The 21543-nt window shown below is 45.0% G+C and overlaps 1 protein-coding gene across 2 annotated transcripts in view; it reads left to right on the forward strand.

The window, feature by feature from the left end:
- LOC103172821 (butyrophilin subfamily 1 member A1-like) overlaps positions 1 to 19143 on the forward strand; it is a 28284-nt gene extending 9141 nt beyond the window's left edge. The window contains exons 9-16 of one of the 2 annotated variants that reach the window (XM_042344749.1): positions 5933 to 6437; positions 9954 to 9983; positions 12051 to 12118; positions 12930 to 13277; positions 13665 to 13784; positions 14812 to 14829; positions 16525 to 16551; positions 17745 to 19143. In XM_042344749.1, the coding sequence (XP_042200683.1) occupies positions 5933 to 6437; positions 9954 to 9983; positions 12051 to 12118; positions 12930 to 13277; positions 13665 to 13784; positions 14812 to 14829; positions 16525 to 16551; positions 17745 to 18271 (1643 nt within the window). In that variant the 3' untranslated portion in view covers positions 18272 to 19143. 2 annotated transcript variants of the gene reach the window in all.
- Positions 19144 to 21543: the final 2400 nt, after the last annotated feature.

A 21543-nucleotide genomic window follows, 5' to 3' on the forward strand; every position in this document is an offset into this window, starting at 1 on the left:
GCACACATCCGTGGCCCTACTCCCATCCCCACACAGAACCATCACAGCCCATCCTCCGCAAATGTACACATAGCCCACACACACAAAACCTCACACCACCCCCATACGCCCAACAACACATACATCCTCACACCCCACACACACCCACACAATCCCCTTGCATCCCCAGACACACACTGACACACATCCTCATGCCCACCAACAAACACATCCTCTCACATGCCTCACATCCACACACACACTTCCCCTCACACCCTCACATCCCCCCTCACTTAAATACACTCACATCCCACCCCCACACCCACCCTCACCTCCCGCCCACACCCACCCTCACCTCCCCCCACCCTCACCTCCCCACCCTCACCTCCCCCCCCTCACCTCCCCACCCTCACCTCCCCACCCTCACCTCCCCACCCTCACACCCACCCTCCCCCCCACACCCACCCTCACCTCCCCCCCACAACCACCCTCACCTCCCCCCCCACACCCACCCTCACCTCCCCCCCACACCCACCCTCACCTCCCCCCACACACACCCTTACCTCCCACCACCACCAATCACAGTCTCACATCCCACACACCCGCATACACAACCCCTCATACACTCACCCTCATATCCCGCTACACACACTACCACCCCCCCCACACAAACCCTCACACACACCCCAAAACATCAAATCCCCTCACACATGCACAGCTTTATATCGCCCCATACACCTTGACATCACCCCCCACACACAGCCTCACATCCCCTCCACATGCGCTGACATGCCCACCCTACACACACCCTCACATACTCCCCCCACACATACCTTTGCATTACCCCACACATCCTCACATACCACCCCTCACATACCTCCAAACAGACATCTTCACATCACATCCCTACACACCGTCACATCACCCCCAACACATAATGTCGCATAGCCCCCATTCACCCTCACATCACCCCCGCCGTACAAACCATCCATCGCTCCCCCACCCACACACACATTCACATCTCCCACACACATACCCCACAAACACCCTAACATTCCCCTGCCACATACACACCCTCATGTCCTCCACCCCCACATGCTCTCACATACACCCCCCACACACCCTTACGTCACCTCCAAAAACCCCCTCACATCTCCCCCCACACACACACACCCTCACAGAACCCCACACATTGGAGCAGTGAGGCAAGGCCAGAGTGAGAAGGAATTGGGTGATAGTGGGAATTAGGTGCAGAGGGGGAAGAATATCTTCTAAACAACAATAATACAGGGATAAATAGAGTGAGAGGAGAGAATGACCTGGCAGGTGATGTGTGAGGAATGTGGTATGTGGGAGTTGATGGAGGACAACCTGAGCCCGGGCGACTTCATCTGCAACAAATGTCTGCAACTGAGGAAGCTCCAGCTTAGAATAGCTGAGCTGGAGTCTCTGGTGGAGACAGTGCGCAGCATTAGAGATGGGGAGAGCTTCCTGGACAGTTTCATCCTGGAGCCAGACACTCCCACGAGTCCCAGGGAACATCCCGTTGCCAACCACAGACAGGACTGGGTGACGGTCAGACAGGCGCGTAAGAGGACCTGAAAGAGAGGGACAGAGGAACCCCAGGCTTTAATCTTGTCCAAAAGGTATGAAATACTTGCAACCTATGTGGACAAGGAAGTCTGTGAGGAAGATGGGCAAACTTACCCCAACACCTCTATACAGGAGGCCACACTGGGAATAGTTAGAAGAAATATAGTGGTAATTGGGGATAAGACAGTCAGGAAGACTGACGCACTTTTCTGCAGCCGTAGCAGGGAGACAAGAAGTCTCTGTTGCCTTCCTGGGGCCAGGGTGAAGGACATCACTTCTGGGCTGGAGAAAAATTTGAAGCAGGAGGGAGTGGATCCAATAGTTATGATTCACATAGGGACCAATGATGTAGGTAGGACAGGTAGGGACGAGTTGAGGAGCAAGTACCGGGAATTGGGAGTTAAGCTAAAGAGTGGAACTTCAAAGGTATTAATATTGAGATTATTACCTGAGCCGGGGGCAAATTAGTACAGGCAAAAAAAATTAAAGAACTGAATACCTGGCTAAAAGAATGGTGCGGAGGGCAGGGGTTTCACTTTATAGGCCACTGGCACCAGTATTGGGGGAGACAGGAGCTATTCCAAAGGAATGGACTCCACCTAAACAGGGCTGGGACAAATGTCCTGGCAACATGAATAAATAGGGCGATAGACAGGGCTTTAAACTACTAAGGGGTGGGGGGGGGGGGGTAAATTCAATCACATGTAATCCGTCACAATTAAAATTAGGACCGATGAAAGTGGGAGAGCAGATTAACCAGGGAGATGAGCAAAGTGTGTCAAGTGGAGAAAGGAAGCCCAGGGATAGGGTATTGGTGAATAGGACTAATAGCCCGAAGTCAGAATTACAAGCGCTATATCTGAAAGCGCGAAGCATTCGAAACAAGATAGATGAGTTAAATGCACAAATAGAAACAAACGGGTACGATCTGGTAGCCATCACCGAGACATGGTTACAGGGAGATCAAGGGTGGGAGCTAAATATTCCAGGGTATGTGGCGTATAGAAAAAAATAGACAATGTGGTAAACGAGGAGGAGGGGGGTCCTGCTAATAAAGGTTGGGATAAAAACAGTAGAGAGGAAAGATTTTAAATCAGAAAAGCAGGAAGTAGAGTCAGTATGGGTAGAGGTACATAACAACAAGGGGCAGAAAACTCTAGTGGGAGTAGTTTATAGATCCCCAAACAGAAGTCACAGTATCACTCAAGGTATAGATCAGGAAATTAGCAGAGGATGTAACAAAGGAAAAACATTAATTGTGGGTGATTTTAATCTGCACATAGATTGGGTTAACCAAATTGGGAAACGTATGATAGAGGAAGAGTTTATAGAATGTATTAGGGATAATTATCTAGATCAGTATGCCGAGGAGCCAACCAGGGAACAGGCCATATTAGACCTTGTTTTGTGCAATGAAGCAGAGCTGATCAGCAAACTGGAAATTAAGGCTCCTCTAGGGCAAAGTGATCATAATATGATGGAATTTAGCATTAAGTTAAAGAGAGAAGTAGTTAAGTCCAAAGCAAAGGTTTTAAATTTAAGTAGAGCCAATTTTGCTGGTATGAGAGAGGATTTAGCCAAAATAAACTGGGAAATTAGACTTAAGGATTTCACAGTAGACCAGCATTTGCAGATGGTTAAGGGGTTAGTGCAAAATTCCCAGCGAGCACGTATTCCTTTGAGGAATAAGAATGCCACAGGAAAGGTGGCCCAACTGTGGATAACTAGAGCAGTTAGGGAAACTATAAAGTTAAAGGAAGAAGCCTATAAAACAGCTAAGATGAGTAGTAAACCCGAGGATTGGGAGAACTTTAGGGATCAACAAAGGAGAACCAAAAAAGTGATTAAGAGGGAGAAAATGGAATATGAGGGTAAACTCACGAAGAACATAAAGACAGACTGTAAGAGTTTTTATAAATATATAAAGAGGAAGAGGCTGTCAAAGGTAAATGTGGGTCCACTACAGGCAGAGACGTGGGGAATTATAGTAGGGGACAAAGACATGGCAGAGTCATTAAACAAGTACTTTGCTACTGTCTTCACCTTAGAAGACACTGAAAACCTACCAAGAATAGAGGGGAACCAAGAAGACAATGTTAGCGAGCAACTTGGGGAATTAATATTAGTAAAGAAATGGTTTTAGGTAAATTGTCAGGTCTTAAAACTGATAAATCTCCTGGACCTGATGGCCTACATCCTAGGGTTTTAAAAGAGGTGGCTACTGAGATAGTGGATGGCTTGTCTTTGATCTTCCAAAATTCTCTGGATTCTGGAACGGTTCCCATTGATTGGAAGATTGCAAACGTAACACCACTATTTAAGAAGGGTGGGAGAGAAAAGATGGGGAACTATAGACCAGTTAGTCTGACATCAGTGGTAGGGAAAATTCTTGAGTCCTTAATTAAGGATGTCGTTATGGGATTCCTGGAAGACCATAACAAGATTAGGCAGAGTCAACATGGCTTTACAAAAGGGAAGTCATGCTTAACTAATCTTTTAGAATTTTTTGAAGATGTATCTAGCAGGTTAGATAGGGGGGAACCAGTAGATGTAGTATATTTAGATTTTAAAAAGGCATTTGACAAAGTGCCACACAAAAGGCTATTGCACAAGGTTAAGGCCCACAGGATTAATGGGAACATATTAGCATGGATTGAAGAGTGGCTAACGGGTAGAAAACAGAGAGTAGGGATAAACGGGTCATTCTCGAATTGGCAGGATGTGACTAGTGGAGTGCCACAAGGATCAGTGCTTGGGCCTCAGCTATTTACAATTTACATCAATGATCTGGACGAGGACATTGAATGTAACGTATCTAAATTTGCGGATGACACTAAAGTAGGTGGGAGAGTAAGATCTGAGGATGATGCAAAAAGATTGCAACGGGATATAGAGAGGGGAGTGGGCGAGTAGGTGGCAGATGGAATTTAATGTGGGGAAGTGTGAAGTTATTCACCTCATTAGCAAAAATAGAAAAACAGATTATTTTCTAGAGGGGGAGAGATTAGATAGTGTTAGTGTTCAGAGGGATTTGGGTGTCCTTGTACACCAGTCTCAAAAAGTTAGTTTGCAGGTGCAGCAAGCAACTAAGAAGGCGAACGGCATGTTAGCGTTCATTGCAAAAGGTTTAGAGTACAAGAGTAGGGAAGTCTTGCTGCAACTGTATAGGGCCTTGGTGAGACCGCACCTAGAGTATTGTGTGCAGTTTTGGTCTCCTTATTTAAAAAAGGACATACTTGCCCTAGAGGGGGTGCAGCGTAGATTCACCAGGTTAGTTCCTGGGATGAGGGGACTGACCTATGAGGATAGGCTGAATAAACGAGGGCTGTATTCTCTGGAGTACAGAAGAGTTAGGGGAGATCTTATTGAAACATAAGATTCTTAAAGGGCTGATAGACACTGAGGGTCTGTTTCTCCTGGTAGCAGAATCTATAACCAGGGGTCACAGTCTTAAAATTAAGGGTCAGCCTTTTAGAACAGAGTTGAGGAAACATTTCTTCACTCAGAGGGTAGTGAATTTATGGAATTCACTACCCCAGAAGGCTGTAGATGCTCAGTCCTTGAACATCTTCAAGGCTGAGACTGATAGATTTTTTAAAAAACAGATGCATTAGGGGATATGGGGATAGAGCAGGTCATTTGAGTTAGGTCTGAAGATCAGCCATGATCTTATCAAATGGCGGGGCAGACTCGAGGGGCCAAATGGCCTACTCCTGCTCCTAATTCTGATGTTCTTATGCCCTCACATCGCCGCTCCCACACACACACACCCTCACAACTCCCCCCCACACATACACTCTCACATCCCCCCCCCAAACAGTCACTCACCCCCACCACTCACCCTCACAGTCCCATGCACCTTCACATTGCCCCTACACCCTCATATCCAGACCCGCACACCCGCAGATCACCACCCTCACACACTCACACATTCCACCCCCCCCACACACACCCTCACATCCCCCACCACACAAACCCTCACATTCCCACCACCCATACATTCCCATCCCCCTCACACATCCCCACAGACACACCTTCACATCACCCTTTCCACACACACCATCTCATCCACCCACACACAGCCTCACCCACACGCTCAAGTTTCCACCCCCCATATACCTTCACATCCCAAACACTCCCATCTCCTACTCCTCACATCTCCGCAATACACACACTCACTTCCACCTCCCACACACACACTCACTTCCACCTCCCCACCTCACACAGATTTTATGCTGGATTCTGTTCACAGGACATGTCGATGCTTACACAAAGGCTTCTCTCCCGGTGACGACGCTGAAGATCAACTTATTCATAATTGTAAATGTATCTGACATTAATGGTCTGATTCTCTCTCCAGTTACAGTCACTCTGGATCCTGACACAGCCCATCCCCGACTCATCCTGTCTGAGGACAGGACCAGTGTGAGATACGGAGACGAACAGCAGCCGCTCCCTGACTCTCCAAAGAGGTTTAGTAAATCTCTCATTGTCCTGGGATCTGAGGGCTTCACATCAGGGAGACATTACTGGGAGGTACAAGGGGGTAACAAGAGGTGGATTGTGGGATTGGCCACAGAGTCTGTCAACAGGAAACAACCAATCAGATGGTCACCAGAGAGTGGGTTCTGGGGGGTGTGGCTGAGGGCTGGGGTCTATGAGGCTCTGACGTCACCCCCCACCCCCCTGCCCCTGATAGTGGGACCCGAGAAGTTTGGAGTTTACCTGGACTATGAGGGGGGACAGGTGTCATTTTACAATGCTGACAACATGGCTCATCTCCACACTTTCACCCAAACTTTCACTGAGAAACTTTATCCTCTGTTCAGTCCCATGTTTGATTCTGAGCCTCTGACAATCTGCCGGTGACAGGTTAATGAGGAGGAAAATGTGACTGTTATTTCCATGAGGTTTGGATGGTGCCGAGTGTTTGATTCTGTGCTGTTGCTCCAGTTTTGAGCTGAGATTGTGATGGGAAGTGAAGGGTGGGGCTGAGTGGGGTCTCCCTGGGAGACGTCAGCTCCACATTGTATCCTGTGCCGGGAAAGCCATCTGTGGCCATTGTCACTGAGCAGCCACAACACGGCACCTGCACATTCCAGCATCAATACAGTAAACCCCACTAACAGGACTCCGGGTATCCTGGATTCACAACCAGCCGGACTGAGTCTGACACCAAAATAGATATCTTTAAAATTTTCGATGGTCCTCGCTGTGTAACCTCCCACAGGCTCAGCTCTCCTCTCACACTCAGCCGCCTCACCATCCCCACTGGCCTTCACAGGGGCCGGGGATACCCACTGTCACGCAGCATGTTCCAGCCTCTGGCCAGGGGTTCAGTGTAATGAGCCACTGTAGCCGCCAGACAGCACAATCAGCACCAGCACCGCAACAGCTCGTCTGGATTAACATCATTCAGAGCATCAGAGGAACCTGACACCCAATGTGTCGGAGCAAAACGTGACCCATCTTTGTAAAGCTCATCGCCAGCTCGTCTCTGTGCTCGTGTTGAGAGAATCTGACTTGCCATCCAGTGTGTGAGCTCACACGCTCTGAGACAGGGATATATATCGCTGATATCTTTCTCTCCAGCAATGCCCAGTCTCACAGTCGGGGCTGCGCTCAGAATCTCACTGAAATCTCCCAAATCAATTTTATATCTATAAACAAGGAGACATGTTGTACGACGTTGTGCAGTTTTTCTCACTGTATTTAAACAATGTATATTTTCAGTGTCATCTTTTATACTCTATAACATTTCTCTCATTCACTGTAACAATCACCCAAGAAGCGAGATCTTTAATCTTTGTTAAACTGAGGTCAAATCTGTGTCTGTTCAAGTGGATAGTAATATCCAACGTATTGTCATTCACTTGCAAAATACTGCCTCAATTTACAATAAATCATGTTATGCCATTATTTTAAGTCCAATCATTATACACAGTCTACACACATCCCTGACCCTGAACCCCCGACACACACCCTGAGCTGTCTTAACTCCCTCTCCCCCTTCCTATACAGAGACCACACAGCGCTGAGACACCGAATGCCCACGTCCTCCTCTGACCCTCATTACTCTCCGCTCCCGTGTTTGTTTCTGATCCGGTTGTTGCTCCTCTACAGCCTCACCGGCTGCTCCATGTTTGGGGTTTGCTGAGAGATCTCAAAACACTTCAGAGAACATACTGTAACGTGTAGTGACTGTGTGTTCTTTGGGCAAAATACCGCAGCCAAGTGTGCACAGCAGTATCCCACAAACAGTGGTGATTGAGTGACCAAATTAACCGTGGGAGAGATTATTAACCCCAAAAAGCGATCCACCAATCAACTATCAACCAGTTTCCAACTTACTGCTTGGAAAACAGAGGTGTGTGGAATAAGGAAACTTGCCTAAGGTTTCACCCCACCCAGCAATCTCTCTCTTGTGAGGCGAGTGCTCTAACCACACAGCTATAGGACTGTGTTGTTTTTAAGAGGAAGTTGGATCCTCTAAACCTATCCCCAAACCCTCCCTTTTATGGGGCTTTCAGGCTGGTTAACAACACACGGGATGAGCACACGTGTTTGGGACACTCCCTTTAAGTATAGTCAGGAGACCTTTGCATGAGGGAGAGGAGAATTGAATGGAATGGGAGGGAGTAAGGAATGGGTGGAGACTGATGTGGAGTATAAACACCGCCGCAGACTGGTTTGGCGATTTCTGTGCTGTACATTCTTTGTAAATCTGTACGTTCCTTCAATCAAGTGTAACTCGATGCCCAGCCCCTGAGATGGCCGACTGAGGCTTTCCCCAAACAACTGGAGACAGAAACATTCACAAAGAGTGTGAATTACACTCAGACACGGGAATGGCAATTTGTGTCTCCACCTTTTGGGAATATGGTGAATTTGCCCCATGTTGATGCTGTGTTTGCAGAGACTGATCATTAATCCTGACACTCAGTCTATTCAGTCTGTGTCACAGCCCGTCAGCAAGTCTCCACTATTCATACTCAGACAAAAGCAGACTGAGACACACTGTCACCCACACTATATACATTGAATTTATTATATCAAGACTCAAGTTCGCCTCCACAAGATGCAGATCATCCAGAAACACAACAGGCTCCGTAATCCTATCAGCCCCACCCTCACTTAATTTCACTGGCTTCCCATCCCCCAGAGGACAAAATCCTCATCCTCTCCGTCAAGGCCCTCCACGGCCTTGCCCCATCCTACCTCTGTGACCTGCTGACCCATTACCAACCTGTCCACGCTCCCCGCTCAGCAGCCTCTGGCCTGCTGCATGTCCCCCGTCGGGCTACACCACCATTGGCGGTTGAGGCTTCAGCCTCTCCACCCCCACACTTTTGAACTCCATCCCACAGTTCTATCACCTCACTCTCTCCCTTATCTCCCTTCAAGGCATATCTCAATACCCTCATCTTTGACCGCACCTTCAGTCACACTCCCAACCCCACCCTCCATGCCCTCCACCAATCCTGATACAGACCTCCAGTTTGTGACGAAAGCCCTGACTGTCCAGCACCTTGAGTCATCCTCCCAATGTGAAAGGCACTGTGCAAATGTAATTTGTTGTTGTTATTGTTGTTAAAACACAGTGTATCACACACACTGAGACACACACTGACGTATTCTCTCACACTCATTCGCACACTCTATCACACCCATTGGATAACCAGATGTATGAAGCCTCTGAGAATGCTGTACTCAGTAAATGATCTGTTTTATGAACTGGGAAATCAGTCATGTGGGGACCTTTCCTGTGGGATTGAAGATTATTCCAGGGAAATGTGAAGGTGTAACCAGGGGTTTCGGATCAGGAATCTTGTGTTACTGACAACAAGCGATGAGCTATTGTCATCACAAACAGGAAAATTGCAGGATTTCCATAATCTATGTTTTATGGAATATTTTACCCTTCTCCTTATTCAGTGTCATAACAACAAGTTTACATTTGTATAGCGCCTTTCACATTGGGAGGATATGTGTGTATAGTATATATATGTGTGAAATATAGTGGTGTGCTATGTAGTAGTTCACGCAAAGGGTAGTGAGATTGTGGAACTCTCTGCCTGAAGAAGTAGTTGAAACAGTTCATCCTTGCATTTGATGTAGCGCCTTATCATGTTGTTGAGATGCCTCAAATTGCTTCATAGAACACATTGTAAAGTGGATTGACTGGATATTTCACAAACAAAATGTTCAGGGAGTAAGGAATGGGTGAAGACGCCTGTGGAATATAATCACCGCACAGACTGGTTTGACCGAGTTGCCTATTTAGGTGCTGTACATTCTTTGCGATGTAACTCCCACAAGACAATTTGACAGTCAGACAAATGCAATTCCGGTCACACATTAATACAGTTTTACCTGTGAAGATTCCTCTCTTTGAAGCAAATCACCAACAGGTAAGTGTCAGAAATTGTTGCCTGAAATGACATTGGATTGTGATTGAAAAAAATTACTTTATTCTGTATTCCAGTTGTAGGATTTATTGGTTTTACCGTCACCTCTGGTGATGTGGAGTTTAGACATAAAATCAATGTTCTCTATTGTCAGGTTTGTGTCAATAGTAAAGCGGGAGCTCTGCAGTCAGTTTATTCCCAGTTTGTTGTTTAGACACTGAGAACTGGAGGCAAGTGAGGAGGGAGGGAATGGGAGCTCCTCTCTGACCTGCATCTTGTTGGGGTGAATAAGGAGCGGCTGTGAGGAGGGGGAGGGCAGGAGCACATTACAGCAGTTACACATAACATGTTTCTTCCCCAAACCCCCTCATGGAGACCCCCAGTGCGGGGCCAGGGGGGCCTCACTGTCACAGTTAAAGATCCCACATCACTATTCCAACAGAGAAGGCAGTTTGTTCTGCTGTGGGTGTAAATGCAAAGAACATGTTGTCAGATGACAGAATTATTAATTATGTTTTCCATGTTTATTAATTACCAGCTGAACCTATTGCGGCTGTACTTGCAACCAAAGGATCCAATATGGAATGAGCATTTTAGTATTATTATACCTTATATTATATTATGTTTCATATTAGTTTATTGTACTTTATATTAGATTATTGTACGTTATATTAGATTATTGTACTTTATAACAACAACAGCTTGTACTTGTATTGCGCCATTCATGCAGAATAACATCTTACAGAGCTTTAAAGGGACGTTGCCTGACTCTGAGTTGGTGACAAACGCATGCACATGTTTATCAGCTGCATTTGGGATAAGGTACGGTTTGAGGAGGGCAATGTGGCAGAGGTGCAACAAGGCGGTCCTGGTCAGGAATTGTATGTGGGGCAGGAAGGACAGTTGGAGATTGAACCGGATGCCTAGATTGTGCCCTGAGACTGAAGGAGAGCCCAGAGAGCTTGAGGAATTTAGATCCGCAGCAGTGAAGACATTGACAGACAAGGAATATGTCTTCCATCTTGTCCATGTTCAGCTGCAGGATGTTTACACTCATCCAGGCCTTGATGTCTGCCAGACAAGCTGATAGGACATCAGGGAAATGGAGTTTGTAATGGAGGAGGCCAAGTAGATTTGTGTGTCATCGCATACATGTGGAAGTTTATGTCATGTCAATGGATGACATTAGGGGAAAATATAGATAACTAAGGGAGATGAGGGAGGACGGTAGTGGAGAAGGATGGCATGGTCAACTGTGTCGGACGTGGGAAAGAAATCCAGGAGGATGAGGAGGCAGAGGGAGCCCTGGTCACATAGAGAGAATGTCATATGTGTCCTTGAAAAGCACTGTCTCTATGCTGTGGGCAGTGGGAAATCGCAGGGGCTCGAAGAGAGAATTGACCGAGCACAATGGTGCAGGCAAGCAGATGCTTGAGTGGGTTAATAGAGAGGATGGTGGATGATGGATAATAGCATCTTTGGATTGTTGTTTGCCTCCAGGATGACTTTAGATTGAAAGTCAGATTGGCCTGTGAAGGGGAGAGGCAGTAGGTGCGGAGGTGCTCGAGCCACAGCTGTTTATAGTATATTATTATACTTTTATATTATTATTATAATTTATATCCTAATTTATATTACATTATTAGCCTTGATATAAAGATAGGAGATCCACCCAAAAAATGCCCCTGGTTTTCTCTCATGCAACTTTGTTTCAGAATACATTAGCGTAGATGTATCTCTCTGGAATGGTGTGTGTTTTCTCTGTCAAAACCGTGTTGCAGTATACGATGCACACCTCAAATTGTGGGGCTGAATTAAAGTATTTTTTAAATGTAGCTCATCAGTGATAGGTGTTCCACAAAACAAATATGCCCATGACACTCCAACTTGAAAGACCTTTCTGATGACTTATAATCAATGTCAATTGGTTATTAGCATTATTGGCTTGACACGCAGACAAACTCACACAAACATTTTGTCTTGATTAATATAGATAGATATACAAACACAAGTCTCTGTGTGTATGATCTGAATTGCTGTGTTGTAACCAGTTCTAATCTCATTGTGAAGGTCCGAGAGGATGAGCTGGAAACACTTTCTTCAGGTCCTATGGCTTGCGCTTCCCCTCTCACTGGCTGGTAAGGAAACACATTGAATCTGTTTGATTTTGTTGGTGTTAAATTGCTGAGGGTAAAGGGAGAGCTGCTGAAGGTGGCGGCTGGGAGTGAGTGTGATTCACACACTGACAGCTGCTAATGTTCCAGGAGTTGGGCAAAGCCTCAAAGATTCAAGTCCAGGTGGGGCTAAACTTTAGCCAAGTTTCTTTTCTCCACCCTTCTCTGTTTACCTTGCAATAACTAGGAACTCGGTTGTTCACTTATAATCGTGAAGGGAATTTTCTCCAATAGCTCTACAATAGCTCCTAACTGTTGGAATCACCTCAATCAGATCACCCCTTAAACATCCTCAGTGCTGAGGAATATAATCTAAGTCTAAACAGCCTCTCAACACAGCTAAACCATTTCATCCCAGGGATTAATTCATGGATCAGCTTCTCAACATTGGTTGCCTCAAGTCATAGCTTCAGTTGAGGCCTGACAGCACCTCAATTTACATTCCTCTTGTTACAAAGACCATCATTAATCTCACTTGTTGTATTCTGAACCCGTCCCTCAAGGATTATTATCATTGTTTATGTCGGAACTAATTGATATCACAGTGACTTTTTTTTGCTCAGCCGTGATTCTGACACATGCAGAAACCCATTACCGTGTTTAAGAGGATCCAAATCAAGCTGAGATTTCCGTGCATCCCATCTAGACATGGAAATTTCACAGATAGGTTGTTGGAATGGAATGCGCTCTCTCACCCGGGAGGGAGACATCTTGCATTATAGAGTTTGTCTGAGTCAGTTGATTCCTAACTTATCCATTGTTTGTTATTAAACAGAGAGATTCACAGTCAGTGGCCCGGCCCTCCCTGTCTCAGCCATTGCTGGTTCGGATGTTGTCCTGGACTGTAAGTGTTCCACAGACCTGCCCCTAGAGGGTGTGGAAGTGAAGTGGTTCAGGACAAGATATGACTCCCCAGTGCATTTATACAAGGAGGGACATCATCAACTGCAGAAGCAGAAAGAAACCTACAGAGGCAGAACACAACTGTTTGTGGAGGAGTTTATCAATGGCAATGTGTCTCTCAGACTGGAAGATGTGCGGGTGTCAGACCACGGAGAGTACACGTGCTTCGTTGAGTACTCTGAATGGTATGAAGAGGCAGTGATGGAGTTGAATGTTATTGGTCAGTAATGTTTACAACTCATTTTTATTTGATGAGATCCGCGTTGTACAAAAATAACAATTCATTAACTTAACAACACTCAGTAACTGGATGGTCAGGGAGGATCTTGAAGGTCTCCTTAGTGTTAAAAGCCAAATGGAAAAAAAACCTTGAATCATCCAGGTTGGTAGACCTCGGGGACCTCAGTTTATCATCTTATCCAAAGAACGGCACCTCCGACAATGCAACACCTCCAGCAATGCACTGGAGCTTCAGCTTAGACTATTTGATTCCAAATCCCGATATGGGGACTTGAACCCACAACCTTCTGACTCAGAGGGAAGAGTGCTACCACTGAGCCAGGCTGACACACCACTTCTTTAAATGTCTATTTACATTTCTTGACAGACGACTTCTTTCCCAAAATGCCAGTGAGTTTGATGGTTTCCTCACTGCTCTTAGGACTTGCCATAATGGTGCTGAGTGTTCTTGTCGGCTACAGTATAAAACAGCATCGAGAAATCAAAGGTACGTTCCCAACAGTAACATCTCCCATTACAAGTCACACATTGTTTGTTTTCATGAAACAAATACTTTCTATGAAACAATTGTGACACTAATTGTGATTGTATTTCAAAGTCCTTAATTTTATTATGTACCACTAAAACAAGAACAAAATTACATGTGTGTAGCTCCTTTCATGTCGAGAGGACGTCCCAAGGCATTAGACAGAGTTTTGGACCCAAGCTGCGGGTTGGGATTGGGGAGGGTGTATGGCATGGGGAATCAGGGTGATTGAAAGCAGGGTCGAAGAGGAGATTCTTAACATGGGTCTTAAAGGAAGCAAGCAAGGAGGCGAGGTTGAGGTTTAACTGTATTTAGACGTCCAGAGGATCGGTGAGAGTGAATGAGCTCCACCATTTTCATGGCAGATAATGATCCGTTGCCAAGTTTGGTGCAACATCTTCTGTACCATGATGGAGTAACAAGTTGATATGTATCTCTGATAGCTTGTTTCACCTCCTCTGTAGTCTTAGAAAATAAAAAATCATTTTAAGAAAGAAAACCTGGGGTTGCTAAACACCCTGTAGATTATCCCTCAACATAAAACTGTATTCATCATAATAATAATCCTTGCATTTGATATAGCGCCTTCTCACATCTGCGAGAGGTCACAACTCACCTCATAGAATATACTGCAAATTTATTTGACTGTATATTTTGTGGGCAAAACACTGCAGCCAATTGCGCTCAGTAGTGGCCACAAAGTCGTGGATTGAGTGATCAAATTATTAATAGTTGTTGGAAGGAATTATTACTCCCAGAAAAGCCATACACCAATCCACTAACAACCAGTCTCTATGTACTGCTGGGTAAACAGAGGCATGTGGAGTAAGGAAACTTGCCCAACATGTCGCACTACCGGGAATCGAACCCAGGTCTCTCGCTTGTGAGGCGAGTGCTCTAACCACTGAGCTACACGACTATACATAATCAGTTTGTCAATGTAGTAACAATTTGTCTATACTAACAATTTCAATTTTTTATTCAACAGACCTTCAGAAAAGACTGGGTAAGCAAAATTATACAACAATCTCTGTTGTGATGAAATCTCATTGACATTAGATCACCTCAACACCAAATAGTTGCATAAAATGTGTTTCACACAATCTTCGTGACTGAGAGATAAATGTTAACAAACCCCAATATTTATCCTGAGATACTAATAATCGACTGAGATGAAGGTAGTGCATGAACCAAAAAGATAGATTTACTTTGAAAGCAAAAATGTGCAGAGCTATGGGGTAAGAGCAGGAGAATGGGACTAATTGGTAGTTATTTCAAAAACATGTCACGGGTACGATGGGCCGAATGCCCTCCTTCTGTGCTGTAAGATACAGTCTATATTTCTAGATATTCTATATATTCTATATCAATTCGAGTTATGTTATGGTTATTAATTGGTACACTTCCCCTTCTCTTACACAGCTTTCTTTCCAACCGTCATTGCCTGGAGTTAGTGCTCGGGCTGCCTCCTTCCTTTGAGAATGTTCCACAAAATCCTGGTCAAATTTTATAAACAGCTTCACTTTTCAGGCCTCACAAGTCCTTTATCACAGTAATAATAATAATAATAATGCTTACATTTAATATAACGCTTTTCACATCTTCTAGATGTCTCAAAGTGCTTCATAGAATATACTGCAAAGTGTATTCTATATATTTATGGGCAAAATGCAGCAACCAAATTGCGCACAGTAGTGTCGCACAAACATTCATGGATTGAAGTGACCAATTTATTATTGTTTTATTTCTTGAGGGATTATTATTAGGCGTGTGGAGTGTGGAAACTGAATTAAATTCAGATTTTTATTGATAAATGGTTTCAGATCTTGAACATTTCTGAAGTAAATTATAAAGGAAATATATACCAGTGATATCACCTCACGTGGAAGGTTTCTGATCACTGAAAGCTGAGAAAAAGTAAGTAAATCAAAACTACCAAATTAATTCCAATGTATTACAAACTTAAACAGGAATAACTTAATTTCAGACCTACTAGAAAAAATAAAGCATAAAGTACATTACGATATATATTATTATTTATAGTAAATACTATCAAGCACATTATTATGGCCTTGCTGATTTGGCTAATCTTTTGAATTATGGAGTCCTGTAGCTCAGTGTTTAGAGCATTCGCCTCACAAGCGAGAGGTCACGGGTTTGATTCCTAAACAGGGAAAAACCTAAGGCCAGTTTCCTTACTCCACGTGCCTCTGTTTACACAGCAATAAGTGGGAACCTGGCTGTTTGTCAATTAATCTTCACTTTTCCAAGTGTAATAATCTCTTTAAAAGCAAAATAATAATTTGGGTCACTCAATCCATGTCTGTTTGTGTGACACTGCTGTGCGCAATTGGCTGCTGTGTTTCGCTCACAAAATACACAGTCAATTCACTTAGCAGTAAATCCTGTGATGCGCTTTGAGACATCTCAATGACGTGGTAAAGCTCTATATCAAATGCAAGAATTATTACAATGATTATAATTAATTTATAGAGAAAACTCTAATTAAGTTATCAGCATCTCACACATTATAATCTGTGGCTGGTGTGAATTGGCTGAACACAGCGGCAGCTCTCAGTGTGAGGGGCAGTGGCTTTCCATGGACTCACTCATGTACATTGACTTCAAACATGAACATACTCCTCATCTGCGTGTGCGGCAGCTGTGAAACTGATTAATTCTCCTTTCTTCTTGTTTCCAGAGCGGAGAAAGTTCACCCCCTACGCAGGTAAGAGTCTCAGTAACCTGGGAACACAATATTCCCATAAACCTGCCACGTTCATTGTCAAACACTGGGACTGTCCACTCTGAAAGGAACTCCTGCAATCGGTTACACTCTGTTACAAAGTGGTCCATAAGATATGGATTGGTCAGTGACATGTAGAATGAACACAGTCATCCTGGAGGGATAAAAGATGTGTCAGCCGGGCTCAGTGGGAGCTTTCTCGCCTCTGAGTCAGAATCTCACATCGGATCTTGGAATCACATCGTCTAAGCTGATGCTCCAATTCAGTGCTGGGGGTGTGTTGTATTGACAGAGGTGTCCTTCAGATGCGATGTTAAACCGAGGTCCTGTCTGCCTGTTCTGGTGGCCATTAAAGATCCCGTGGCAGAACTCGACAAGAGAAGGGAGTTTCCCCTGGTCAACAAATCCCCCAAATAAAATTGATCCCTCACCCCAGGACTGTTGGTGCAACGCTTCTGAGTGCAAACTGGATGCCATGTTTCTCCCATAAATCACACAGTCAATTCACTTTAGAGTATATTCTGGTTTGATGATGTGATAAGCACTGTATCAAACACAAGGATTATTATTATAAAAGTCTTGCAGAGTTAAATATATTATAATTTTTCAAATAAGACTCTTGGGTGGAAAACAGGTCAGTGGAAATATCAGAAAATTCAATCAGAAGGTGAGAGGAAAATAGGCAGACTCTGCCTTTGTGATTTGAGGAAATGTTCAGAGCAACAAATGCAAAGTGCAGGAATATAATTTTTCTCCAGAGAGATGGGAAAACTGGAAAAAGTAGTCCATGTTCATCACAATCCATCAACCGGGGAAATCTAATCCATGGTTATACAAGATCCTAAAATCATGAACAAGAACAATTTACAGGTTTGTGCTGCCAGGACTGGTTTACTTTTCCAAAATGTAAATGTCAACATTTCCACATCGCGGCCTTCGCTTTCCTCCCCCTCCAACACACACACCGTCACTTACACCCCCACACAAAACACACCCTCACATCACCCCCCACCCCTGACACACACACACACATACAGTGAACCTTTTTTCTGGATTCTGTTACCACGAGATGTTGATGTATTACACAGTGTGTAATGTGTGATGCTAAAGATTATTTTATTTATAGCTGTAAGTGTGGTTCACTGTTCTGAGTAATGTTCTGATTCTCACTCTAGTTACAGTCACTCTGGATCCTGACACAGCCCATCCTCAGCTCATCCTGTCTGACGACCTGATCAGTGTGAGAGTTGGAGATGAACAGCAGCAGCTCCCGGACATCCCGGAGAGGTTCATTAACTGGCCATTTGTGCTGGGATCTGAGGGCTACATGTCGGGGGGACATTACTGGGAGGTGCAGGTGGGCAACAAGACTGACTGGATTGTGGGAGTAGCCAGAGAGTCGGTGGACAGAAAAGAACCCATCACAGAGGGTGGAGTCTGGTGTGTGTGTCTGATGGGTGTGGTCTATTATGCTCTGACCTCCCATCGTACCTGTCTGACCCCGAGAGAGAGACCCGGGAAGGTCGGAGTGTTCCTGGACTATGAGGGGGGACAGGTGTCATTTTACAACGCTGACAACATGGCTCATCTCCACACTTTCACCCAAACTTTCACTGAGAAACTTTATCCTCTGTTCAGTCCCTGGTATAATGAGGACGGAGGAAACTCTGAGCCGCTGACAATCTGCTCAGTGAGAGCTTAATAAGATGGAAAACCCTCAGCCATTCACTAGATTGATAAGCGGTGGGTGAAAATATTCTCGGGGAGATGAGTGGGACTGTTCCCCTTAAGACGGATGTGATCTCTGTGCCATCATCAAAGATGGGTTCTCCTCCCTCTTCACCACTGACTCCGAGGTCCATCGGCCAATCAGAGCTCATGATGTCCAGACGAGCAGCCGTTGACAAGTTAGGTGAAGGGCAAGAGGGGCCCATGTGTTGGGGACGTTGAGGAGACTGACTGTGGTCTTCCTCAGGGCTTTTTCCTCCCAGCTCCCCTTAAACAGGTGACGGTAATAGGTTGTGGGAGGAGGGTGGGAGGAGGGGGGTATGGGTGCTGAGACCCTTCGAGCACTCGTAACCCGCTGTCTACACAGAGCTTTACTTGTTTTTTCTTATTAATAATAATCAATCCTTGTGTCTCCCTTTGTGATTGCTTTTGATGACTATATTCATTTTAATACCTTTTATCTGTTTATGTAATTAAACAATGAATCACAAGATGATTATTAATGATAACAATAATCCTTGCATTTCATATAGGGCCTGATAACACCTTCGAGATATCTCAAAGCCCTTCACAGAATATAATGGAAAGTTGATTGCGTATGTATTTTGTGGGCAAAACGCAGCAGGCAATTGCACACAGTAATGTCCCACACACAGTCGTGTTTAAAATTATTTAATTATTATTTAAATAATTTTATCTTTCTATCCCAGACAGCTCGGTTTATATATGAAAAATAAAATATTTGAAACTCCTGAAGAAATATTAAACTGAAATTAATCATAATAATAACAAAGTATCCGATATGGAACGTAGATTGCAGTGATAGCACTGACAAACCATTTAACATGCCACGAACACTGTATGTACACCTTAAGCAAAACTCCCATACATGTCCGATGGTCCATAGCTCATCAACAATAAAAGATACGGTCAATGCTATGCTAACCGGACGAGTTTATGTGTGATCCAGATTGTCTTTGAGTTATTGCAAAGCTTCCATGTAGATGACATTTACAGTTTCTCCCTCGAACATGATGTACAGCTTTTGTGATCATGTCTTTCTGTGTCGAAGTCCAACTGAGCTGTTCTTTATTCTTCAGTTTCATTTAATCGGACTTCTCTCTTTTGTGTGGCATTTTTGTTCTCCTTGGAAGGCTTGATCTTCCCTTAGGTATCCTTAAGATTAAGAAAATGTGCTTTTTCGATGGTGCCTGTTGGAAGGACTCAATAGGAAGACTCAGTGGGAACATTCCTTGTTGGGAGGACTTAGTGGGAAAACTTCCTTCGCTTTTTATTGCAGAATATGGAAGGGAGTGTGAATTTGTTGCAGAGTACTGTGCATACTTCATATTTTGAGGATTAAGCTCATCAACGATAGATATCTGCCCACAAAAATATGCCCACGACACTCTGCATTGCAAGACTTTTCTGATGAGGTATAAATCATGTCACCTGGTAAATTTCCTTTGCACCCTGCAGAACTCTAGCTGAGGCCTAACCAGTGTTTTATAAAGTACCACTTCCTGAATTTTGCCCCTATTAATACAGCCAAGTATTTCCTATATATTTTTAAATAGCTTTGTCTTCCTGTCCTGCGACCTTCAAAGATTTACTGTACCAACTATGAGGTCCCACATCCCGAAATACATCACTTTGCATTTCTCCACATTAAACTTCATGTGCCACATGTCTGCCCATTCTACCACTCTGTCTACGTCCTCTTATATTCTGCTACTATCCTCCTCTCCGTTCACTGCTTGTCTTAGCTTAGTATCATCTGCAGACTTAAAACTTGGCAATTGTACTCCCTTTAGCCAATTCAATTCCGCTCAGCCGGCTCTGGCTGCTCAACGTCCCCCGACCCACCCGCCCACCATTGGCGGGAGAGCCTTCAGCCACTCCGCCCCAACCTCTGGGAATCCATCCCCCAGTCACTCCGCCTCGCCCCCTCCTTAGCCTCCTTTAAGTCTCGCCTCAAGACCCTCCTCATCGACCACACCATCGGCCTCTCCCCTCCCCCTCACCCCCGACCCCACTCAGGTCTGAAATGCTGTACTCTGTCCAGCGCCTCAGGACGTCCTCCCGTCGTGAAAGGCGCTATACAAATGTAATCGTGTTGTTGTCTGAGTGGCTGTTCACATTCTGAACAATTTAATGTACATTTCCAACTGATTCCGGCACTTACTGGAAACTTCAGCAAATTTCTTGCAGCACTTTCTCGAAGTTACAGCTGATGAGCTGTGGTGTCGGCACTTGACATGAACTTTTGGCTCATTTCCAGCTGCACTGTCGAGAAACTTCTGCTGATTTCCAGTAACTTTACACATCTTCACTTCAATAATAATAACTTCATATAAACTTTGACTTCGTGATGTTTTGGACACTTTCAATGAAGTTTCAGCGGATCTCCCGCTGTGTCTATCACTTCCCCAAAATTTCAGCAAAAATTGCGAACAATTTGATATGAGTTCCCAATGGTTTACAGCACTTTCCAGAAGTTTCAGCTGATAACCAGCGGTCGAACACTCACGTGAACGTTTGTCTGGTTTCCAGCGACACATTCCCAAAGTTTCGGCTGATTTCCAGTGATCGCGATCTCCACATATTAAGAAGAAGTCGCGGCTGATTCCAGATGTTTGGAAACTTTTGCGCTAATTTTCAGCTGATTTCCAGCTGTTTGGGGGCATTTTTCCTGAAGTTTGTGCTGATTTTCGGGTGTTTCTGCCCTTTCACACTGAGGTGCCGCTGATTTTCAGGTTTCGGCACTTTTGCGCTGTATTTGTGCTGAATTCCAGATGTTCCCAGAAGTTTCGATGCGGTTTTCCTGATTTACAGCGGATTCTCCGCTTCGTTCCTTCCTGAGGTTTCCCCACAGTTCCGCCGCTCTGATTGGCCGCCAACCCGGAAGCTTCTGGGGGTTTCTGTCCGTGACGTCACCGCACCGCCCTCTGATTGGCCGCCGTGGGCGACAGACCCGCCCACAGCCCGAGCAGCTGATGCCATATACAGAGAGTCAGAGCCACAGCCACAGAGTGACGGAGAGCACAGCCACAGCCACAGAGTGACCGAGAGCACAGCCACAGCCACAGAGTGACCGAGAGCAGAGCCACAGAGTGACCGAGAGCAGAGCCACAGCCACAGAGTGACCGAGAGCAGAGCCACAGAGTGACCGAGAGCACAGCCACAGCCACAGAGTGACCGAGAGCAAGCCACAGAGTGACCGAGAGCAGAGCCACAGCCACAGAG

This window comes from Callorhinchus milii, unplaced genomic scaffold (genome assembly GCF_018977255.1).
Source record: "Callorhinchus milii isolate IMCB2004 unplaced genomic scaffold, IMCB_Cmil_1.0 Scaffold30, whole genome shotgun sequence".
In the NCBI taxonomy this organism is placed as follows: Eukaryota; Metazoa; Chordata; class Chondrichthyes; order Chimaeriformes; family Callorhinchidae; genus Callorhinchus; species Callorhinchus milii.